The 23,047-nt window shown below is 40.8% G+C and overlaps 2 protein-coding genes across 2 annotated transcripts in view; one reads left to right on the top strand and one right to left on the bottom strand.

The window, feature by feature from the left end:
• Positions 1-1,394: 1,394 nt before the first annotated feature.
• On the bottom strand, positions 1,395-6,763 carry ppm1db (protein phosphatase, Mg2+/Mn2+ dependent, 1Db). Its single transcript, XM_086130782.1, has 7 exons — positions 6,098-6,763; positions 4,778-5,006; positions 4,000-4,124; positions 3,729-3,910; positions 2,862-3,089; positions 2,461-2,548; positions 1,395-1,540 (listed from the first exon to the last, which is right to left on the bottom strand). The coding sequence occupies exons 1-6, from the start codon at positions 6,612-6,614 to the stop codon at positions 2,465-2,467; spliced, it is 1,365 nt and encodes a 454-aa protein (XP_085986908.1). The 5' UTR covers positions 6,615-6,763; the 3' UTR covers positions 1,395-1,540; positions 2,461-2,464.
• The window catches only part of LOC147193653 (roundabout homolog 1-like), a 73,342-nt gene continuing 56,600 nt past the window's right edge, over positions 6,306-23,047 (top strand). Inside the window, exons 1-4 of the mRNA XM_086130781.1 lie at positions 6,306-6,442; positions 10,649-10,778; positions 15,495-15,619; positions 16,658-16,744. Of these exons, the coding sequence (XP_085986907.1) occupies positions 15,532-15,619; positions 16,658-16,744 (175 nt within the window). The 5' untranslated portion in view covers positions 6,306-6,442; positions 10,649-10,778; positions 15,495-15,531. The remainder of the gene's footprint in view (positions 6,443-10,648; positions 10,779-15,494; positions 15,620-16,657; positions 16,745-23,047) is intronic.

Genomic DNA, 23,047 nt, shown 5'->3' with positions numbered 1-23,047 from the left:
ATACAGATGCACTAACGATTGTGAGAGCAACGCCCTCGAAGACACCAGAAGTTGCGGTGGCTCATTTGTTATAACGGCTTTCGTTTGCCAGAGCAGTTTATTTTAATGAATATTCTTTTTCTGGTTTGTTTCCTATTTTAAACGATCATTAGCCTTCATAGCATTTTAAAATGTCTTGTACATCTTGGGACATTATTGGCGGTTGTAACAACGTCTTCTTGGCCCTCTTCCCTTCACTGCGCAGGAAATTAGAATGCTGCTATTAAGACCAACGTTGTTATTTGGAGTACATTCGCAAATGAAAAAACGTGAAGTTAGCAATACTTTAGACACAAACATGATTTTCAAAATAAAAGCACCACATAGTTACATTTTATTTTGATTTCATGCCCACTGGGAGGGCCGGTCAGGGACTTTGGGCTGGCTGAATGTGTGACATGCTTTGGGACTCCTGATCAGTAATAATAATTTCATTGTTAACGAGTCACTATTTTCATGTCAGTCGAATTGGACTGTTTTCTCTTTTGAGCTGCAACCACGAGCGTTTCCACATTATTTAAGTCTGTGTCATTGAAAGTGGATTCGCGCAACCAGTTACTGTGTAAACAAGATACTGGTTCCGGTTCAAATCGGAAGTCACTCCCACAATTCATGCAAAGCTTCGTGGGGCGAAGGAATAGATATATGGGACTGAGGGGGGGAAAAAATACTGTATAATAAAACAGAATAAAACGTCAACAGCAGTATGTCTGGGTGCTGCTGACGGCTGGTCTGAATTTTGGGAGCATTTGAGAAAGACTGATAAAAATCCAAACAATCCTAAAATAGACTTTAATTTCCAAATACTAAAACTCCTTCTAAAGGAACTGGTGACATTTCTACCCACTAAAATATTCTTTCAATATATACTATTGTCATTATATTCATGTGTAAGTATGAAAATAGACAGCCTACATTGAACAAATCAACAATTTCTGGCAACACTAAAATTTAAAGATGGGGCAGGGAGTCTAAGCCAAAGGAGAAAAATGTAAAAACAAAGCACATTTAAAATTGCAACGTTCGCCATATATTTACAAATGAGTGACTTTATACAAATAAAGTCAAAAGAGGCTTGTGGTTATCCCACTCATTACACACACAAGAAAGCCTTGTGCTGCTGCGGTCCAGCTGTGTTGTCGTTGTCTCGCTTGTGAATTTCACACGATCGTTCACTTTTGCTGCGAGGCGTCTTATGAGGCAAATTTTTGTCTGGGGATTTACCACGCTGATCATCTTCAGGGTCAATGTGTGGAGTGCGGTGAGACCTTTTTAACGGAGAAGCCGACTCAGAAGTCCCGTCCACGTGGATCGCCGAGTCTTGCTTTTGGAACACATTCAGCGGCACGTCTAAGGGGGACGGCGTGGTTCCCGCGGAGTCAACGTCAGGCAAGTCGTGGGCGGTGGTGGCACAGAAAGCCACTTCATACACCCCAAATGCCTGCTCCAATGTCTTTGTACGTTGTTTAAGTGGAGACGAGGCATTCTCAGCCTCATGACGCTGAAAAGAAGCAGGAACAACAAAAATACGACAATTGAAAAAAAAAACCCTGAGAATTCCATGACTTCAAATTGTTCAATTGTACCATACGAATAATTCAGCAATCTAAAATCAACAATGAGACAGACGGAAGCTGTAACTAATGAACATAATTAGAGAAGATACAGCAAATAAGAGTCAAACAACAACACGTCAAACCACGATTTGGATGTGATCAACTGGTTATATTGGCGAATTGTGCAAGCCTCACTTTCACATCGACAAACGTTTTTGGAAGTCTCACTAAGAAGTCAATGTTTGATTTTGCATCGGTTCTTTTGAGTACAGTAAAAGTGACTAGATCGTTCAAATTGTCCCCTTACTAACTACTGAATAACAACATTGATTTTATATTAATCAATAAATACAAAATAAATGAATGAATATACTGTAGAAGTTGAAGAAATACGAAGCTAGAAGTTAGAAGACCCTCCATTCTTTTGACTTTCTTGTGTCTCCGGTGGGGCAGAGAGAGCCAAGCTCGCAATCTCTGTTGAAGTTAATTCCCAAATTGTTGGTGTTGAGACTAGGTTGTGTTCTCTCTTACCAAAGTCATACCTTTATGAGCCATGCTTTCTGCACTTGGGGCACAGTCTTGATGGAGCAGAAAGAGGCTTTCTCAGAAACACAAAGTCCGAAGCACTGAAGTGTTCGAAAATTGTCTCGGTAAAATAAGGGGGAATTTTGGAATTCGGGATTAAGTTTTACAAAGGATAACCTGTTCTGTAACATGACTGAAGGACATTTTTTTCAGTTTTTAATTTGAGATGTAAACCAGCTATAAGGACAATTTTTGTATTTAGTTAAAAAAAAAAAAAAAGAAAGCTAATTAGCGAACGGCTTTTCGAGCTGATCATTTGACACAGTTTATGAGCAGTCACCTGACTACCACTCCAGGCATGTCCATCCCTCATGTTCTTCTCCATATATATCATCTTCTTCATTAAACATGCCATCCTCACGCTCCGCCTGTTGGCCCCGAAAACAAAGAATAATATGATGAACCACTGGTCCACTTGTCAAGTGTTCTTTGAACTTGTCTCTATCAACTTAAACATTTTACCAGTTGAGCATACTGAAATCTTTTTTGGAAATAAACTACACAGGGAATAGTAGAGAGTAAACAAAATATGCAGACGATCTTCATGTTCTTGAGACAGATCCAGTCAGTGACCTTTCTCTGAATTCGAAAATCAAGTTATTATATTTCATGGTCTCAGTGGTTCATCCTTAACACAAAACGCAGGGTCAAGGCAGGAGGAACTCAAGTGGCGAAACTGACCTTCGGAACCTCATATACGTTGTAAGGGGTTCCCGGGAAAGGAATGTGGTCAATTCCCCGAGCCATGTCGACCATAATCTCATCTCGATGCATCGGGATAGTGGGGCCGCTGCGCTCCTGCAGTGCCAGCACAATGACTGTTGTGTTGTCAGCGCGAAGCATGCGCTCTTTCCAAAACAGTAGTGCAGTGCATCCCAACCGGCAGGCACAAGACATTCCTTTTGGCCCCTGAGTAGCAAAAGGGGAAGTGCAATATGACGTGTAATTACAGTAAAAAAACAAACAAATGTATTTTCCGGAGTATAAGTCGCATTCTTTTCACATTAAACTGCAAGAGGGTGCTTTTGGCCTGTGTTGATACTTTCCACGTTGGCAGTAACTGAGAAAAACAACTGACAATGACTGACGTCAGCGACTTAGAAGAGGAAGCGCTGGATCTTCTACCTCCGGAGTTGTTCAAAAGTGACACAGAGCATGAAGATTTCATTGGATTTCGTGATTTGGAGTGACGCTGAGGGTTTGGTAAATTTGTTAGCATGTTCTTTGTGCTCTCGTTGTCTAAATAACTTCATATGTTATGTGAACATCCCAAGCACATTCACAGTTCGTTGTTTAAGCGTCATGTAACGTTAGCATATCGTACACTTATTCAGCCTGTTCTCTAGTTTTATTTTTATTTTAAATTGCCTTTCAAGATGACATGTATGTTTTTGGTGTTGACTTATATGTTTTTTCCTTCTTAATTATGCATTTTTCGGCTGGTGCGATTTATAATCCGGAGTGACGTATAATCCGAAAAATACGGTAAATCGAGAAGCCGGCAAATGTAATGCTGTGTCTTTGGGCATCTGTTCGTGTGTTACGCACCACCATTTTGTCATGGCTATAACACATATTGACGGCATTCTTCGGAGGCATCATATTCCATAGACCATCACTGCCAAGGATCACGTAGCGATGTCGTTTGGGGTCAAGGGTCATCACTGTGGTATCGGGCTCTGGCGAGACGACAAACTCTCCACTGTAGAAATCGTAGCTCCATAAATCACCTTTCGATAGAGAATAAAATGTGTCATTAGCATTGTGGGCTGCCAAACTGCAGTCGTGTTTATGCCGTATATTTTCGGGGTGTCTTTACCAAGTGAGCGCGCCACTGCCAAGAAGGGGATCTGGTCGATGACTGTGCTCCTCCTCACCGGACCGTTGTGCGTAAGTCGGGGTCTTTTCCACACTACGCGGTTAACCCCAGATTTCTTCATTACACTGTAGTAAAGTAAATAACAGGAATATATATGGATGACACAATGACTGACACAAGTTCATGTTCATTCCATATAGTTACACTCAGTGAACTTACTAAGCCAACAATACTAGTTCTTGAATGTTTAAACGACTTTTCGTGATTATTACAATATGAATTGATTTATAGTTTTAATCATCTGACGTGAGGAGCCTTTACTTTATTCGAAATGGTGACATGGAAAGTCAAGCAGGATTTTAAACTAAACCATTTTCCCAATCGTTAACTATTGTCAATCATTGTTTCAAGCGGGAGTGAGGGGGGGTGAGTTTGGCAGGGACTTTCCGCCCCACCCCCCACACACGTTTGGTGGTGCCCCTGTCACCGGGTACCATGGTTTCCCAAATTCGAAAGACATGCATGGCAGATTAAGTGAAAATTACCGGTAACTTGTACAAAGCTGGGAAGAATCATTGGTTGCTTTTCTATATACAGCATGCCGTGTCATTGACTGGGGACCAGTCCAAAACAGAAAACCTAGCACGAAAAATAACCATTGTCTCTCGCTAAACCAGAATTCTTCTTCTGAATTAAACTAGTGCAACAGCAAACTGGATTTGTGAGATTCCAGAAAGAATCAGATTTTGCGTTTTTTTTTTGCCGGCTCCTTACTCACCTCCCACCCAGTCGCTCGATCCTTTCCTTCTCTTTAGGAAGTTCAGGTTTATGATCTTGCGTGACTTCAAGCGCTTGAAGTGTGATATCTGATTCGTTTTCTTTCACTCCAACCACTACTGCTGAATCTCCCACATGAGCTACATACATGTGAACTCCACGGATCACAATCACACTTGCTGTAGTTCCTGATGTACTGGGGAGCCCTGTAATTGTTTTGGGCCACTCCGCTGCAAAAAAACAAAACAATGCAGATGCTGATGAATATGGATTTGAGAAATTATTTATTCTTACAGTCAGACATTTTCTTTGCAATGTGTTTTATGTGTCCCCGCTAATCTAAACACGGCATTCTGATGAATATTTTGTTTGGAGAAATAAGCACAGAAATCCATTTTGCACCTATCTTCCAATAAAAATACAGGAAAAATCTGATCATAATCAATCCTCATTTGTCAGTTTTTGATGAAATGCGTGTCTGTTTAAAAAAAAAAACAACAACAACAACTTTACTTCCATCTATTGAGGCCCACTGGTATAAAATATTTTAACACTCCCACTAGGAAGACTACATGCTATTTTCATGCTCAACACTAATCTGAGTGTGGTTACTGCCCATTTGGTTTCTTCCAGATGGTATTTCAAGCTTACGGTACTTGAAAGGGGTCACCACTAATACTAATGTTGTTTCATCTCCTTTTGCAGTAACTAAACCCCCCATGCACTCCATTTACTGCAAGCCATGGTTGTAAAACAAGGCCAGCTGTCTTGCTTTTCAGTATTTATTGACTTCTGCACGTTTCACCAAGAAACATCCATTTGTCATCGATTGACTGTCCTTAACTTTTAGAATGGGCATGGTGTTTTGTATTTTGTACCTTCTGGAATTCAACAACTACATTTGTTTTGACAGTGATAAATCACAAGTCAGATAAGTCTGACTCCCTCCTCCAACACATCCACTTCTGATCAGCTCAACGGTAAGCTTTGCAGAAGCCAGACAACGATGGTGAATCAGCTGATGTGTTAGAGGAGGGAGTCATATAAGACAGGCCGAACAAGGGCTTTCGAGAACCGGACTTGGACACACCTATTCTATTAAATATATAAAGTGAATAATTCTGCCACAGAACAGCTTTTGACATTGGGTTTCAAGAGCAAGTCTCTCTCTCTTGATCGGTGTGTGGACTTTGCCTAGCCATTAAAACACATCTAAGGTATAGTATAGGCTCGGTGGTGCGTCAGTGTTTTCTCAGCTGGGTGGGACACACGGTGTTGTTTAAAGCGGGACCGCATATCCAAAATATAAGGAACGCCTTACGTAGTTGTTTCCACATTGCATGGTGGCAGGCGATGAATCCTTTCCGGAGAGCAGCACATACTTCCGAGTGATCCTTGGACCAAAAGCCCCTCTGTCTCTTTAATAAATCCCACAAATGTTCCCTGGCAAAATGGGCTGCTTCCCGGCCCCCGTGACCGTCAAACACGGCAAAAAACGCCACGGACCTCCGAGTGTCCACAAGGCGCTCCTCGACTTTTTCGTCGGATAGCGGCGCGCCGTGGTCGCCGGTCTCCTCGCTGGCCAGGCTCTCAACCCACATAGCAGAAACCGGGCCAGGCTCGGTCGGCACATTTTGTGCTTGTAGCTCGCTTTCAGGGCGTTTCGGTGAGTCGCTATCCGCGTTGTCCTGTCCCCCGTGTCTGTGTGACTTTGTGTAGTCTTCGCTAGGCGCCGACGTCGGCTCATACTCGATTCTTATCTCGACAACATCCTCCATGTATTTCCTCCCTCCTTGCTCGGAAAACGCACTCATACGAAATATTATTGCATCGTCCATGATTGCAAACACCAAATGCTGCCTAACGAGACAACAAAAGGCCGCACGGAGTGCCTAACTGTAGCTCACGAGCTAAATTTTTGAACCGATTTTGCCGCGATTGTACTGCCGAAGGCTTCCTTCCTTTTTTGTTTATCCTCTTTCTCACGTTTCGCGTCACGCTGTGCGTCATGATGTCACGACGCCGTCCCCACAAGTAAATTGCATGACTTGCGTTGTCTGCCCTGGAAATCTAATTTTCCATAATCCATTCATCCATTATCTGAATTTTATTTTCACCAGGGTTGCGAATAATACTCAAATAAAAGACTGCCAGCAACACATTTGTAATCTATTCATGCCACGCCCGCAGACAAGAAAGAAAGAAAATGACGACATGCGCCGTATGCTGCACCGGAAAAAGGAAAACAAAGTACTGTATATTTTAAGTAAATACTTTTTTTCCGCCAAAAGTAGTCGAAGTGTTTCCCACAGTTATAGAGTTGTCATACATGTTTACAATACATAAACACAAATTTTACGCTTGGTACAACAAAAGAAAATTGAGAAATAAATTTATACAGTAATACCCGACATACTAAATGATGTTGATTAAACCCGGATTAATGCTTAGGTATAGTGCGACGCATTACTTAAATCGGGTACATTATTTTAGAAAGTAATGCTGCCGTTGTGCCATGTGGAGGCAGTATTAATCCAGACAAATAAATGATTTTTTTTGCAGCAAATGTAACACACTTCAAACGGTCATATTCATCGAACAAAAGGTAACAGCTACGTGCGTATTCATCAATAAAACATACAGTACAGTATATTCTGCAGAACACATGCATTCTTATTCTTTTATTCCATGATCATATACCTGTATGTCAAGCTAGGGCTCATACAAATGTGTTTAAGAAAGAAAACCAAAGTGAAAGTAAGCAAAGGGAGGGGAGTACATGCTTAATAAACATAATATTTTAATCCTTTCTTCATCCTCGAGGTACCGAAAGCCTGATCTTGACTTTTGCCTTGAAAACTCCATCGCTCTCTTTGGTTCCTTCTACCCTCATTAATAGTCCGGGCCTCTGAGGTCCTGTCTGCACATAGGCCACTATTACAGATGAAGAGGCAAAGTGATTTCCATGTAAATGGTGTCAGAATGCCATTTTCAAGTGAGGCAGCGGAGAGAATGAATTCCTGAAGACGAGACGCATTACAAAGAGGCAATGACACCTGAATTGCATTCTTACAGATTCCCCATGAAGCTCTTGTATAATGGCCCATCCATAAAAATAGCTTTGTTTGGCTTCTTGTGTAGATGCAGAAGTGTCAGTCAACACAACCAAAGCAGAGGAAGTGGAAATAGGGATTTGAATATTACCATATAAATCTGGAAGCAAATCAAAGCTAAACTATGAGAGGAGGATCACACATCTGCATTGCGAAAAACTTCCAGCCACCTTCATTAAGGCAACTAGAAATAATTAATTGGTAGTACCAGGTGTACTGCAGACAAACAAACAAATTACATCTGTTTCCCTGTTTCGGCTATTTGTCAAAGTGACGGGCTTCTCAAACAGCTAATCAATCAAATAAACAGACAAAAAAACAAAGATGTAAAACACAAGAAATGTAGATTAAACAGAGGGTAACACTGGGAAGTACTGTACACAGTGTTACTGTGCATGTTCTAATAACACGTGCGGCATTTTCCACGTTTGGCAATACCTGTAGTAAGGTGAGAGAATCTGGGCCTGTTTAATTGAACACAAAGCCGATATACCTGCATGAGTCACGACTTCTGCTCTTGTATGAATGGCAACAGGTGGATGCACAGGTTTGATGTACCTTCTGCCATCTTATGGAAAACAAAGATAATTGTTCTGCCTCTCACTATACATCGCTGGCATAGATAGATGAACAACTAAATATTTGTAGTTACTTAATATAAATTTTCAGACAAATTAAGTGAAATAGGATAATTGCTTGAGCATCGCTGATGATCTCATGTCTTGGATCAACATGTACCCCCGTTTAGGATTCATCATCATAGCGAGCAAGGTAAATTATTCTCAGGACATTGAATCGATCACAAATGGACTGTTGTGGTTGTATTAGACGACATTTCGCCTTAGGTGGAGGGAGTTAGAGAAATCATGGGGCAACAGAGAAGATGTGGATGAAGACACACAAACAAACAAACAAACAAACAACCTTAAGTTGGTGTGTACAACTCAACAACAGCATTCATGCTCCAAGTTGGAGGCACACCCCAACTACCAATGATGTCATTCATTTGGAATGCAAAATGACAGTGTTTAAGATGCCTTGCATAGGGGCCTCCTTCTACCAACCTGAGTCTTTGGAAGGGAACTCCTTCATTTATTTTCCAGTCAGTTGTAAAATGTAAAAGGTAATGCCAGCCTAATTAAAGCCTTGTTGCATGAACTGACACAGCCTGCTCACGTGAGAACCACGGCAATCTGGTTACGATCGATTCAATACCCTGCAAAAGCAATGATCTGGATGAGGCATATTTGTATCGTAACAGACAGCCTATGGGAAGATCGTGCTTGTTTTTTTTTACTATCCTGTGATGAAACTGCAATGCTCATGCTGTTCAGAGTGAAGCAAGCAAGAAGAAAAGCTTGTTTCCTCAGGAGATGATTATCAGTCCAATAGCACACTCTCAAGCCCACTCCAGCAAGAATGATTGATAGCCATGCTATTGACTTCAGGTTAATTCAAAACTGTACTGCTGAGTGAGAGGAAGGAATTTAAGGAGAGATCTGTTCATACTCCTACTTTATTGTTACATTTCCACTTTTTATCGATCAGCCCTATCTTGAAACATCGTCACCACTTTGCGTGTGAAACTGAAGAATAATATAAAAATGAGCATCTGAGTGGGCGGGTGTTAAATACTATTTTCTTGTTGTATGGGAATCTATTTGCCTCTTAAATGCTTGAATAGTTCTCAACCTTCTATTAAATAAAAAAAAGGTTGACTTAAATCATCTTTACAGTCAGACAGCACTCTCCTTATTTCAGCCCATCACGTGTGTTTTCGTGTGCATGTGTGTGTGTGTAAGGTTAGATCGAACTGCATTTTCAGATCAATTCTTCTCTTTTGTTGCACACATCATTACCCAGCAGAGGATGCATTTATCATTTTTTTGTGGCCACATTTTCCTCAATAAAATCAAGAAGATAAGAAAATACCCAAATCAATTATCAAGTGATTCAATCAATTTGATACAATGGGGAGGGGCAGCATGCACAATCAACAAGGTAGAAAGCTCACTTCATCATAGAGATAGCAAAAGCAAACTTGGAGAAATACGATTCTTATAATTTGTGGTCAAACCAACATGTCTGTAGCTCAGGAAATCAATAAAAGTGCTGGCTTTTTATCTATTGTCTCTCTATAGCGTAACCTCGGTGTGTGTGTGTGTGTGTGTGTGTGTCTGTGTGTTTTAGGGCAAATGGTTATAAACAAGTAAGAAAGAAATTAATTCCGTTTCATTTGGTGAAAGAGACAGAGGCAAGCTTGTTTTGCTGCAGGACACAGGAGGATACATTTCTGCAGTCTGTGCAGTGGTGGCTTTCCATATTAAGACAGTGGCTGCAGGAAACCAGAAAAAAAAGCCCACATACAAGATCTTTATCCAAGGATAAATACCAATATGCTCCATAGTTATTGATAAGCCTGTGATTAAACAAAAACGAGAAAATAAGGATATGAGAAATGCTAGCTGGTTTCTTTATGATTTTTATTTTTATTTTTTTTTACATTCCATTCCATTCAAAATTGTTAAACCCGCAACAGAAGCTATCATGTTTCTATAGTGCAAAAGAATGTGCAAGCTGCTCTGCAATTGTGCAGCCTTAGGACCCTGAGGAAAAAGTGGACCGAGGTTGCTGCAGAGGTAGGTTTGCAATTTGTATGCACCCCATCTGATAGCGCCTCTTGGATCACAGATGGATTATTAAGGATTTTCTTTCAGTATGGGCAGCTCATTTTGATTTCGTTGCTCTTCTTCTTGCAGGTCCACATTGCACCTTCTTTTTCTCCTTCAACTCTCATTGTTAAATGCCTGAATGCCTGAAAGAAGCTCACCGACAGATTTGGTTGTACCAATAAATGGAGCTGTAATCTTGGAGGAATCACCTGGGAGGGTAAGTTGTGAAGTTGCAAGTATTGTTTGGTGTCTATATGGAGTTGGCTCTTTTAGGAATATGGACAGTCTCAGCCTGTAAATTCAGATTCATTTGATATGTTTTGATGCACAAAGTTACAAAGCATTTCAAGTAAACTGAATGCCTCCAAAATAATATGTGATATCATGTTTAAATCTGCCTGGAATATTTATCGATATATTTGTGGAAGAAATTTCAAGTTTGATTTATTTGCACAGAATTAGGGAATCATTCAAAGCATGGGTGCCAATTAAAGGTAAAAATTAGCCAATTTGTTTTGAAACTTTGAATGGTCTAATGCTTTCAAAAAATAACTTGACATTTCCTCAAACTGCCTGTCTCTTGCTCTTAGGGTTGTAATCAGTAGTTTTCTTCGACTTCTGATATCGGAAATCCTTTAGTGATCTTGAAAACCCAAAAGGGATTAGGTTTTTGGATGTGTTGGAAGTGCATTCAAACTAACACAGACACATTCTACAGCTCCCACCAAACACACACCCAGGCACACACTCGCACATGGTCAACGCAACTGTTGACTCAGAAACCCTTAACTGTAAAAGTCTCCAATTAATTTTTACATGCATGGCAATTACAGATAGTCTATGCTAAAAGTATAGCATGATATTATCACTCAACTTCCTCTCTACTTGCTTCAAGTATCCAGTCCCCAAAGCTTTAGATGAATCTCACAGCATATAAGATATATTTGTACGATCGGCGGCACGGTGGACGACTGGTTAGCATGTCCGCCTCACAGTGCAGAGTTGCAGAGTTTGAATCCGGCTCCTGAGTGGAGTTTTTATGTTCTCTGCGCACCTGTGTGGGTTTTCCACGGGTGCTCCGGTTTCCTCCCACATTCCAAAAACATGCACGGTAGGATATTTGAACAGTCTGAATTGCCCCTCGGTGTGATTGTGAGCGCAAATGGTTGTTCGTCTATGTGTGCCCTGCGATTTGCTGGCAACCAGTTCAGGGTGTACCCCACCTACTGCCAGAAGACTGCTGGGATAGGCTCCAGCATGCCCGCGACCCTCGTGTGGATAAGCGGATTTGAAAATGGATAGATGTACTAGGATCTGCTGCTGACATATTGGGTCATTCATCTTCTGGGACCAAAGGTCATTGGCCCTTGTGGCTGGTTCATCAGATCATCGCTTACCACTCAGGCTGGATCCCCTCCTCCACAATGGCTACTCAGCTGACTGTGACTTGTCACTATGAGCATTGAGAAAGCTCCAGATGTAGCCCATCATACTTTGAACACCGTTTTGTCTTGTTCTGATGCTTCCCCAATACGTGTAATAGCAGTGATGAAAACATGTATCTGTCACCACCATTCATTCCTCCTCCACTAAATACAAAGCGATACAAAAAGTACCATGGGTTGATAGTGAGTGCTAACTGGTGCGTTTTTTAAAATCTTTTTTTTTTGTTTCCCAGATACTTGATTGCCCCCCGCCCCCCCAAAAAAGTGTTACCAGTTGTACGGACAACCATCATGCATTCCATCACCTAAGACATCAGCATCTTGTAAAAAGTGCCATTTAAAAATTATTAGTGAAAATTAACATAGAAATGAAAGGTTTTGGATGTTCCATGCATTATTGGTTTTTTTTGTTATTCCTGGGTCAGCCTAGTCCCTATTCCCTGCGAATAGCAGAATTTCAATGGTGACATAAAATTGTCTGAAATTAATAAACCATCATCTTACTTCACATCGGAATCTTTTTATACCTAAGCATTGTTGTGAACAATTACCAAAATGTTGGGATATACTGAATCAGTTCTTGATACAAGACACCTACATCACCTGAATGCTTTTCTGGGTATGAGGTGTCCAGTCTTTGGCATGTAGCAGCCGTTGTCTCATGTTGTGAAGAATTCTGAATTCTATAAACAGACCCAATACATATGGAATGACAATATTTTTAATTTGTCACTCTGGTTCCTCCCATCCAATTTTACTCTCGTCCCTTCTGGTCATAGATGTACTTTTCAAAATGACCAGCAGGGGTGACCACAGGTTTTGAAGGTCTCCCTCACATGCTTGGCCTGTGAGCTAGTCGGCATATTATCAGCTTTGACGATAACCAAAACAGTCCTGTTAGAATAGATTCCTGAAAATTATATCCGACATATGAGTGGACTTTATTGAAGGACATAAATGGGTGTGCAACCAATATTTTCAGTTGTTTATTTTTACTTCTCCTCTTGACAAGATTAAATTAACTCAATCGAGTTGTACAGGTTATGGGTCACATTAATGTTGGAAAGAGTTTTGAAATTATAACAATATGTGGGTTTCTTTTTTTTTTTTTACATCACGAAAACATTGCAATTGAACAGGGGTATGTAGACTTATTCATCCACTGTTATCGATAAAAAAATACGGTTTCCGTTTCATAATGTAGAGAAATGATATGTGTAATGTATGATGGAGTCCTGCGAATGTCATAAATACTTCTAAAAACAGCCTTTATCATTTTGTATGGGCAATATTATCTGTGCATGTTTTTATCTGTACAAAAGCAAGTGGGGTGTGAGTCGAGATGGGCCATGGGGTGTCGCGCAGTTGGAGAGGAGGTTGGGGATGCACCTGAAAGCGGATTCTGGTCACGCTCTGGTGCTTGCTGGAGTATTGTGATCTGTCTGCGGTGGTACAAGGGAAACGCCTGCTCTTTCTTATTGACAATATGTTAGATGGTGAGCTGTGATTATTCCCCAGCAGTCGGCGGGAGGAAGGAAATCAGCTCTCCCGTCACCTTTGATCAGAAGGCTCTGCCCTCGGTTCAATGCGCCAGAAGATGAGTCTAACAGATATTTTGTTATATCTTTCAGTGGAGAGCCTCTGAAGCGTGCTTTGGTGTGAATGAGCGATACTCGCTGGCCACTTCATTAGGTACACCTGCATAAAATATCTAATAAGAGTCATGTGAGCGTTATATCTGAGATTTGCGAGGCACTGTGTGTTAATGTGTCCGATTGTCTGGTGGACATGAAGGAAAAGGGCTAGCAAACACCAGAATGCATTGTGGTTACATCTGCTTTTTTTGGGGGGGTGCTAAAATGTTGTCCAAAAAATTACCATTGTCTTTGCAAAGGACCTATGCGCTTTTAATTGTTATTCTTCACTTTCATGCTTAAATTAGTGGTGCCTGAGTACAGGAATATAACGCCAAATAAATGAATAATGACCGCTTGAGGCCATCACATGTATTGATCAGTTTAATTTGTTATTGAACTTGCTTCCTGTCTTCAACTCATTGAACCTATCACAGCTACACATGGAGCGGTTAGTTTCCTTTTTCCACTCATAGTTTTCAGTCACAGGCCGATTTTCAAACTGCATTTTCAATTTCTTTCCAACAATTCTGGCATACTCCTGTCTGTGTTGCAGATCAGATGCATGTTTTATTTACTAAATAGTGCAAAGATGTTACGATCACATTCAATTTTCACTCGTCTCCAAAATGCAATATCCCTCGGTCAAATATCATATGCAGATTTTGGCAACAGTACTGCTAAATATTCATATCATTCATATTGAATATGGTATAGCCGTTGGATATTATTCTCTCCGCCTCGAAGCGTCTTTATGAGATTCTTTTATTGATGTGTCGAGGAAGCCGATATGCCTTGCTGCTACATTTGTTGACAAGTTTCCACACAATCTCATTAACCGGATCCAGACTATAGCACATTTGCAAGAGGCACTTGCTTTTGATCTATGCAACACATTCACACCTAAACTAATAACATTGCCTACAGCTACTTTGTGTCATCGCTTCCATCTCCAAAAACAGTTACGGCTCCTACTCGTCAACGGGTGGAGACTTTTTTTTTTTCTCAAGCGTTTTGGCGTATTTGTAGTACTGGCTGTGGCTGTTCATTTTGCAGAACAATTAAAGTGGCACATGATGATGGTAGGCGGTGGGCGCCAAGACATCCCGGGAATCTGGCTGTCCATCAGACAGACGGGATGAGTTGCAAAGCTTTTTGGAGCGCAGATGGCTGATCAGAAGAACTGACTTATTATCTCTGCAGCCTCTATAGCTGTCCAGTTCTCTTCTCATTGATCTTATGTACATTTCAGGGTGCCTAGAAAATATATCGTTTCAAGGGGGGGGGGGGGGGGGGTATGTAAACCCTTTGGAAATATCTGGATTGCTGAATATTGGTCATAAAATATGATCAGGTCCTCAAAGAAGTCACAACAATAGACACTCTACTGAATTTACTATTTACTGAACACAACAATTAAACAGCACATTGCAGGATGTGAAAAAAAGGAATCGTTGGAGTTAATAATCAATTGGTTCGTTATTGTAATGCATATGGCATTTCAATAAGACACCAAATGTACAGAGTATGGTTGAGTGAGCAGATTTATAATACACTTGGGTGGGGACAAGGAAAAGATACCGTAAGTCGCTGCGAAACTGTCTTAATTTGCATTTCTTCACTTCGCAAGAACGTGATCAGACTCAAAGAGAAAGAATCACAGTTTGACGACATGCTGGGCAGGATTTAGAAGAAAGCCCATCCCTCTTTCTCAGAGAGCATGGCTTTGCATGGTGCACGGCTACAAGACGGCTGGTTTTAGGAGTTTACTTCATGTGACAAGTATGTCCAAACTGAAATGGGGGCCGCGACATGTATTTTGCTAATAATTTATTCAAATGTGTTTGGTTGCAGGTCCAGTAAGTCCCAATTGAAGGCACAGCCAGGAACCATGCTGGCTCTTCCCACCACATTCATTCTCATCAGCCTGCTTGGTGTCGAGCGAGTGGAGCGTGGCCATGCCGTGGATATTTTGTCAGGTTAGAAAATGTTCGAAACAGCAAGCACATGTGCTCATCAAAGTGATCATTCGACATATTTGTTCACCTTTAAATTTGGTGACATTTAATCATCTAGTTCAAATAAAGTCTCTCTTCACATTTTCCTCTCAAAATAAAAGACTGAAAATCTGATTTTCAGTTGCACATGATTAAAATCATTTGTTCATTTTTGAGGAAAGCACAGGAAAACTGACATCAGTTTATAAAATTTTTATCATATGCAACCGAGGTACATGTTCGAATTAAGTCACTCCAAAGTGGCTTTTTTTCCTCCCTTTTATGCTAAAACAAGCGTTTCTGCAAATGACTTCAGCTCAGCATCAGCTACTTCGGCCTGCCTAAACATGCACATTGAAATTCTATCCAGCACAAGAGTTGCATCAAACAATCTTTTCCAAAATCAGGATGTGAATTATTAATTTGGAAAGATACCTACAGAGAAGTATTTATTCAACATTTGCCAAAGTCCACTAGACTACTCAGAACCATTTCTTGCATTACTTGATTGCACATACGTGCCAGTTAAATTACATCACTGATGAAAAGACCGAATTCAAATGCTGCCAGTTTTTGATTTCAGATGAGGAAGAGGAAAGTCACCCCCCCCCCCACACCATAAGCAGAACAGCGGTTTGTCCATGCAGCTATACTGACCTCTTGTGGTGGAACAGTTTAATCAAACCTCGTAAAATAAAATTGAACATCAATAACATCGCAGAGGCTATTTTCACAAAATCGTTATAGACAGTCTATTCTACTATGTGTGCTGCAGTGCATCATATTTGAGGTTATTATTCTCATAAAATCATTGCCCAGTTCAGATCTACTCCGCTTCTAATCCGATCACAGTGTGTTTAGACTTATGCTCTGAACTGTACATATTTTGGATTAATTCTTGTTAATTTCTGATTATTTCTCACCTCACATGGATTCATTAAATCATTTTGTTAAAAAAAAGGCAAATATGTGACAATGAGGGAGACGTGATTTATTTCCTGGTGTGTGCCTTACAAACAGATAAATACAGAAGAAACCGTGATGCAATCACCCAAAAACCCGAACTGGAACCTGCAGCGGACCAAGACAGCAGCTATGGGTACAAAGGTACATTATAGTACAAGCTCTTTTGTATTGCCTACGTTTGAGTGTGTACGTAACACAATTCCACATCATCCACATCAGATGCACTGTGTTGACAAGTTATCATCATGTAATTGAATTTTCTTCTTTAAATCTGTCTTAATCCTCTTGCTATGTCATTTAAGTGTCGTCTCAACAAATCAACACCGCCACCAACAACAACAAAAATCCATTCTGGACGTTAAAGATTCGCTTATTTTATATTAGATCATAACAATTATGCAGAGGCAGAGTCCTGCACCAGGTTGGGGTGATGAGGTTATTAGACTGCTGAAAGAAAGAATGGCCCCCAGTTTCCAGGAATGGGGCTTTGTTTTCATGTGCTAACAGACAATAATACCACTTAATAAGAGTTCAGCAGCTGGACACATCCAGTGTTGTGTCGAAAGGCAACAAAGGCCCCCCATTGTGCCAAGAGAAAAGCATTTGCACAACAATGGTTCCCTCCACAAAACATGCCAGTTTTTAATAATATTCTACTGATTATGTGACCCTGGCAAAATACGTGTTGTAGTTGTAGAAATTCGAACTCAAAGAACAGAAAAATACACAAGTTGTCCAAGACATTATGAAGGCGTAAATGCTTTCCTTTTCTTTTTTTTTTTTTTTTGCATGAAAACGGCAAGATGGCACAAATCATGTGTCAATGATGTCATGTAATCATATTTACAGTGATCCCTTGCTATTTCGCGGTTCATTTATCGCGGGTTCAGTGCAGCGCGGATTTTTCAAACATATTCTTTTTTTTTTTTTTCATATACATGGAGTACAGTACTGTATATGTTGCTCTATGTGACACGCTGTTGTTTTGCAGCTTCTCGCGGACCATTTGCGGACTTAAATTATTAGTATTTTTTACCTGTATATGTTAATTGGTTGCTATTTCGCGGATTTTCGTTTATCGCGGGTGGTTTTGGTCCCCATTAACCGCGATAAACGAGGGATTACTGTACTACCATCCAGTTGGGCTGCTGTCACAAGAAGTCACATTTGCTTGCTTGCTATTATGTTGCCAGGTGTTGGAGTGATCCAACCGGCAAGCCAGTAGTAAGAGAAACCAAAGCATTACAAAAAAGTATTTTTATTCATAAAGTTCACAAACAACTGTCCAGTGGGAGAATACAGATGGGCCAACATGGGCCTGATCCTACAGTTCTGAAGTCACATCCAACCATCCATTTTCTATACTGCTTGTCCTCATTGGTGTTCAAGGTGAGCTGGAGCTTATCCCATGTTGCTGACTTAGTCAAGAGGTCGGACACATCCTGGGCCGATCACCAACCAATCGCAGGGCACGTTTACACAACCATACATAATCCCACTCACAGCTATAGATGATTTTAAGTGTTCCATCACCCTTACATGCACATTTTCAGAAAGTGGTGTCGGTACCTGAAGAAAACACAGGAAAGCATGGGAGAACATGCAAACTCTACACGAGCCGGTCCAAGCTGGGATTTGAACCTGATACCTCTCAACTGTGAGACAGATGCGATATTTCGTCATGCTGCTGCAAAGTAATGTGTAATATGAAAGAAAGAAATAAGTGAAACAATGGAGCACCGTGAACAGGCATGCAAGCATCACTTGAAAAAAAAAAACAGCATAGAAACTGAAGCGTGCGCTGGCTATTTTTCATGGTTGATGAAATCGCTTAGATCTCTTTTTTTTTCTCCTCTCGAGATAAAAACATTTTTTTCCCCTTCAAAAAAAATCGGAGTCTTTATGCCGCAGCCAGAAAAAAAATATATGACAGCGAGACTGTGAGAACTTGAAAGGCTCTTCATTCTTTAAAGAGCGGAATAATACTCGCTACCATGCTGCTCATTTAGAGAGAGACAGAGAGAAAGAAGAGAAGCAGCTATTGCATCAGATCCCCCCCCCCCCCCCCACTGTGAATTGGGTGAGGAATGTGAAGGTTCTCTCTCATTTTCTTCAGCGCTTTTGCATAACCCTGAGCAACCGCAGTGATGTGCGGTGACAGATAGGCACAGATATAAATGAGGGAAGCAAACCGAACAAGCCGACGAACTGTCACAGATAAGACATGGGGAGGGGAAAAATAATAACAATAATAAGTGAGAAACTATGTTGGCTCATGCTTTGGATTAATCATGAAGATCTGCATTCATGGGCCATATCTTTTGCGAAACAATATGGGTGGAACAGTCCGTACGGTTTATTCCAGTTTGTCATCTTGATATTTACTTTGAAGTGAAAATAGGTCTCAGTCCCTGGCACCGTCTGCTCAAAATCTTTGGCATTTCGTGTTTTGTGTTGCCATGAAGACAGGCGCGTCTTTGTGTCACAATATTTTCACCATCTGTTCCTTGGAAAATATTTCACTGCTTTGAAATGTGAACGATGGTGTAAATTGTTGTCAGAATTCGCTAGGCCTTCTTTTTGCGGCGACACCTGTTGTTGAGGCGACGTGGGCACAAAAAAAAGACACACTGTCATTATTTTGTGCCACGGTGGATCTTTTCTTGTCACTGTCGTGGAATTTCACAAATTACAGAGCTGTTGCATTTCTCCGTTGTCAACATGCCAGAAAGACATGATTACCTTCCCTTACTGTCGTGAGGGGTCATTCATTGTCAACATACAATGAAGAACAGATACTGCACCGGGAGGAAAGGCAAAAGGGAACGTTGTAAGATGACGTTTTACTGTAAATGTTCGTATGGATATGGATAAATCTCATTTCATATTGTGCTACGAACTGGTGTCATTGTTAAACAAAAGACGAGGATGTGGAAAGGCCCTAATGCCGAAGAGAGGGGTCTTCAGACTTTAAATAAACACAAATGTCGGTTGCAAAATGCTCCATCTTAGCATTGACAATTTCAGTGTAAATATGAATACAAATTAAAACAGCGCAGTGGACACGCGGTTAACTTGAAAAACTCAAATTTGGCCAAACGTTGGATTGGGTGGTGACCAGTCCAGGGTGTATCCACCACCCTAATGAGGAGAAGCGGTATAGAAAATTGAGTGATGGATAAATGATCATTTTCTGTGTGCAACGCCGGTTTCTGACTGTATTCAACACCAGTGTAATTAAATCCCCTGGAGAATTAAATACACGTGTACCATTCATTAGACATTGTATATGAAAAGGGTTTAGAGACCACATTATTCACCCTTTAATCTTTAAAGATAATCAATGGCGAACTGTATTTATCATGCCCTAGTATAGGTTTGCAAAGACTACAATGTTTCTCTAATGCAGCCCTTTTGCTCTCTCATTTACTTAAGAAAACGTTTTCGAAATGCCACATGAGAATCATTCCCACAACTGAAACACATTCTTTCCTCACTGAGTCTCTTCATCCTCTAGGGGGAGTGCTTACATTTCTCCAAAAACAGATTGCTTGCTGAACAATGGCTCGAAATCACTACATAACATTTCAGTGGAAATCACTTCCCTCATTTAAATGTGCACTTTTTGGGTTCATTCAGACGGTTTCGTCAACATGTGTCAAATGTTCAGCATGCATTGCAACTCCAACGCAATTCCAATCATTTCTAATTTCCCCAAAGGCACGCTGAGAGGTCAGGGGGTGAGAACGTGAATCGATTTTTTTTTGGTCATCTTGAGAAACACAATGCTGCTGCAGACTGGCTCATTATGTTGACCCCTTTTTCCTTATACAGAACAACCTGAGCTGGTACGCATTGGTTGCTTTGAAATACAACTCTGGAAAAAAAATAATAAATAAGAGACCACCGCTAAATGATTAGTTTCTCTGATTTTGATCTTAAAAGGTACACGTTGGCGTAAAGTATCTTACTATATTCTTGAGCTGTCTGTTTAAAAATGTCCTGTTTTAGGCTCATAGAAATCATTTGAATTCCCCCATTATGGGCAATTAAAAGACAATTGTTTGATAATAGTTTTAATACGCAGTTCTTGCCAAACATGTATGTATTATCTTTGAAGTGGTCCAAAAGGAGAACGTAATTCTAAGGTGGTTAAGAGTAAAATCGGAGCGCAGCGAGCCCCACGTCTCCCCCGTGTGCGCACTGGCGACGCAGACGCACAGCAGCACCTCATCCAACCGACGTTGCTTCCACTTTCGCAGCAGCCTCGCGTGGGCTTCGCATTCAAAAAAAAAAAAAAGTGGTCGCAACAACGGCTCCATTCGATCATCGCCCGCGTGAGCGAAATGACGATCGGACTGAAGCGATGGATGCAGTCAAAAGTTCCTGTCGCCTTGCGGAGGTGAGGCGTTAGTGGAGAGAACCCATTTTTGGTCTCGAGTGAGAGACTACATCGAACTTTAAGCGGGCATCTCCCCGCGAGGAGTGGCTCATTGGTTCTTCTCGAGTTATTTCACACAACTCGAACCAGCCTGACAGTAACTCGGGTCCAGAAGTTGGGATTTCGATGAACTAACTGCACCGCAATACGCCTTCAAAGTCTGGAATACTCCGGCTGCTGCTCTTTTGAAGGATGCCTGCTTGTTTCAGGGGGATTTGCTGGCTTTTGGCATTTCTGCACCTTTGTTCAGGTAATCTATTGCATTTATTTTTGAAGCGTTCAGCTTTGTCAGTGTGAAAGGGGCTGAGCGATGAGATGAAGATAGCTGGTGCATTCTGTAAATCTAATGGTGTTTTACAATTTTGTATATTGGCATTGATGGATAGATAGATTGATAGATAGATAGGTTTGGTGCCGATTGACAAATTCGTCTCAAAGCAGACCGTTTGTAGGTACCACCTCAGAGACAAGTAATTGCATTGATGAAGTTGGAAGGTCCAGGTGCAGATGTGACTTTGTATAGCATTGCAGCCAATGTTCTTTTTTTTTTTTTTTTTTGATCAACTTTCCTGTGTGGCCACAGAGGTATCAATCACTATGTGGCCTCAAGTGCCTCCAAGTTTTCCATGTACTGCACATATAGGTATGTCTGGCAAGCCTCTTTTATTCAGCTCTTATCTCACCAGAGGAAGTGAATTGCTATAATAGGAGTTGGAAGGGAGGGGGCAGGGGGTGTGGGGGGGGGGGAAGATTTATGCAAACGTATTATTAATGCATAAGAGCATTGGCATATGTGTGACTGCTGACAATCTCCAGCCCTCAGTGGGTGCACTCGGCACAGGAGCTGCTGGTTATTGAGGAAGACTGCATTGGAGCAGTCCCTGAACAGTTAGCACCAGTCAAACACGTACATGTATGGTCTTTTAACTGGATGGTTAAAAAGACCCCCCGTGCACTGTCGCTGTTGTTTTGGCAGCGTGGGCTCAATACGAGAAAGAGCTTGAAGTCTTCAAGGGTCTATCCTAAAGGACACTTCACAATAACAACAACGTTATGAGCTCATTCTTCGAGATTGTATTGAGATTTATAGAGTTGCATCCGGAATGGGTGTGTCACCTTTGTCTGACATAAATGATGTAAAACACGGCAAAAAATCAAATCCTTGGGGTTAATGCGAAGATATTACTCATCATAGTGGAACAGTAGACTATATGAAGAGATTTGTTTGTTTGTTTGTTGAGCATATATAGTACACACAATAAGAGGTTGACAAAAGTCAAACAAAAAATTATGAAAGGAAATATGAAATGCATTATGTAATGAATGAATAATGAAAAAATTATGAAAGATATAATGGAAAAGTGATACGTATTCATTGGATTGCCATTAAAACATGAGTAGATATCAGTAATGTACTAGTACACCTAAAAGGTAGAACATGTCAAATCAATGTTCCGATGATTTCAAATTGCTATGTGCAAATGTAATGATTTGACCATTTATATGATTGACCTCAAGCTAATTAAAATGTTGTCATTCTTCTCAAGTGCCCCAACTGGTAGGACAACTTATAAAAGGGGATTTATTTTTAATCAAAATCTCTTCTGATGTTTGTCAATTAGTCTTTTCACAAGGACAAAGACACACACAGGCAAAAAAAAAATAGGTTGTGAAAAAACAAAAACAAAAACAAAAATCCACATTTTGTGTTTGCACCTGCCTCACTCAGTCTGCACAAACAAAGACAGCTGTCAGTAACATTAGCAGTGGCAGCGGATTCATTCATTCACTGTAAATGTCAACACACCGAGTGATGGGTTTATTGAGTGCAGCATTTTTACCACTGTGGAGATTTATCAACTTGAAAATTGTTGTCTGTGGGTTGATTCATCATGGTTTTATTTGCATACCATTGTTTGTTCTGACGCAAATGGAGCCAGAAACACTCAATGCGGACCTTTTCCACATCGAGCGCTCAAAAATAAACACCATGACAACAGGTT

The sequence above is a fragment of the Hippocampus guttulatus genome, chromosome 15 (genome assembly GCF_054856545.1).
Source record: "Hippocampus guttulatus isolate MCC_2025c chromosome 15, RoL_Hgut_1.0, whole genome shotgun sequence".
NCBI classification, from domain to species: Eukaryota; Metazoa; Chordata; class Actinopteri; order Syngnathiformes; family Syngnathidae; genus Hippocampus; species Hippocampus guttulatus.
This window is presented reverse-complemented; position numbering and strand designations above follow the sequence as displayed.

What these genes read in the sequence shown, in the direction of transcription:
- ppm1db (XM_086130782.1), bottom strand. Translation starts at nt 6,614, where the DNA reads ATGGACGATGCAATAATATTTCGTATGAGTGCGTTTTCCGAGCAAGGA. An exon ending in TGCAATGTGGAAACAACTAC is followed by an intron (nt 5,007 to 6,097) that starts GTAAGGCGTTCC and finishes GTTTTTTTGCAG; the next exon opens with CGGAGTGGCCCAAAACAATT. An exon ending in ATCGAGCGACTGGGTGGGAG is followed by an intron (nt 4,125 to 4,777) that starts GTGAGTAAGGAG and finishes ACTTTACTACAG; the next exon opens with TGTAATGAAGAAATCTGGGG.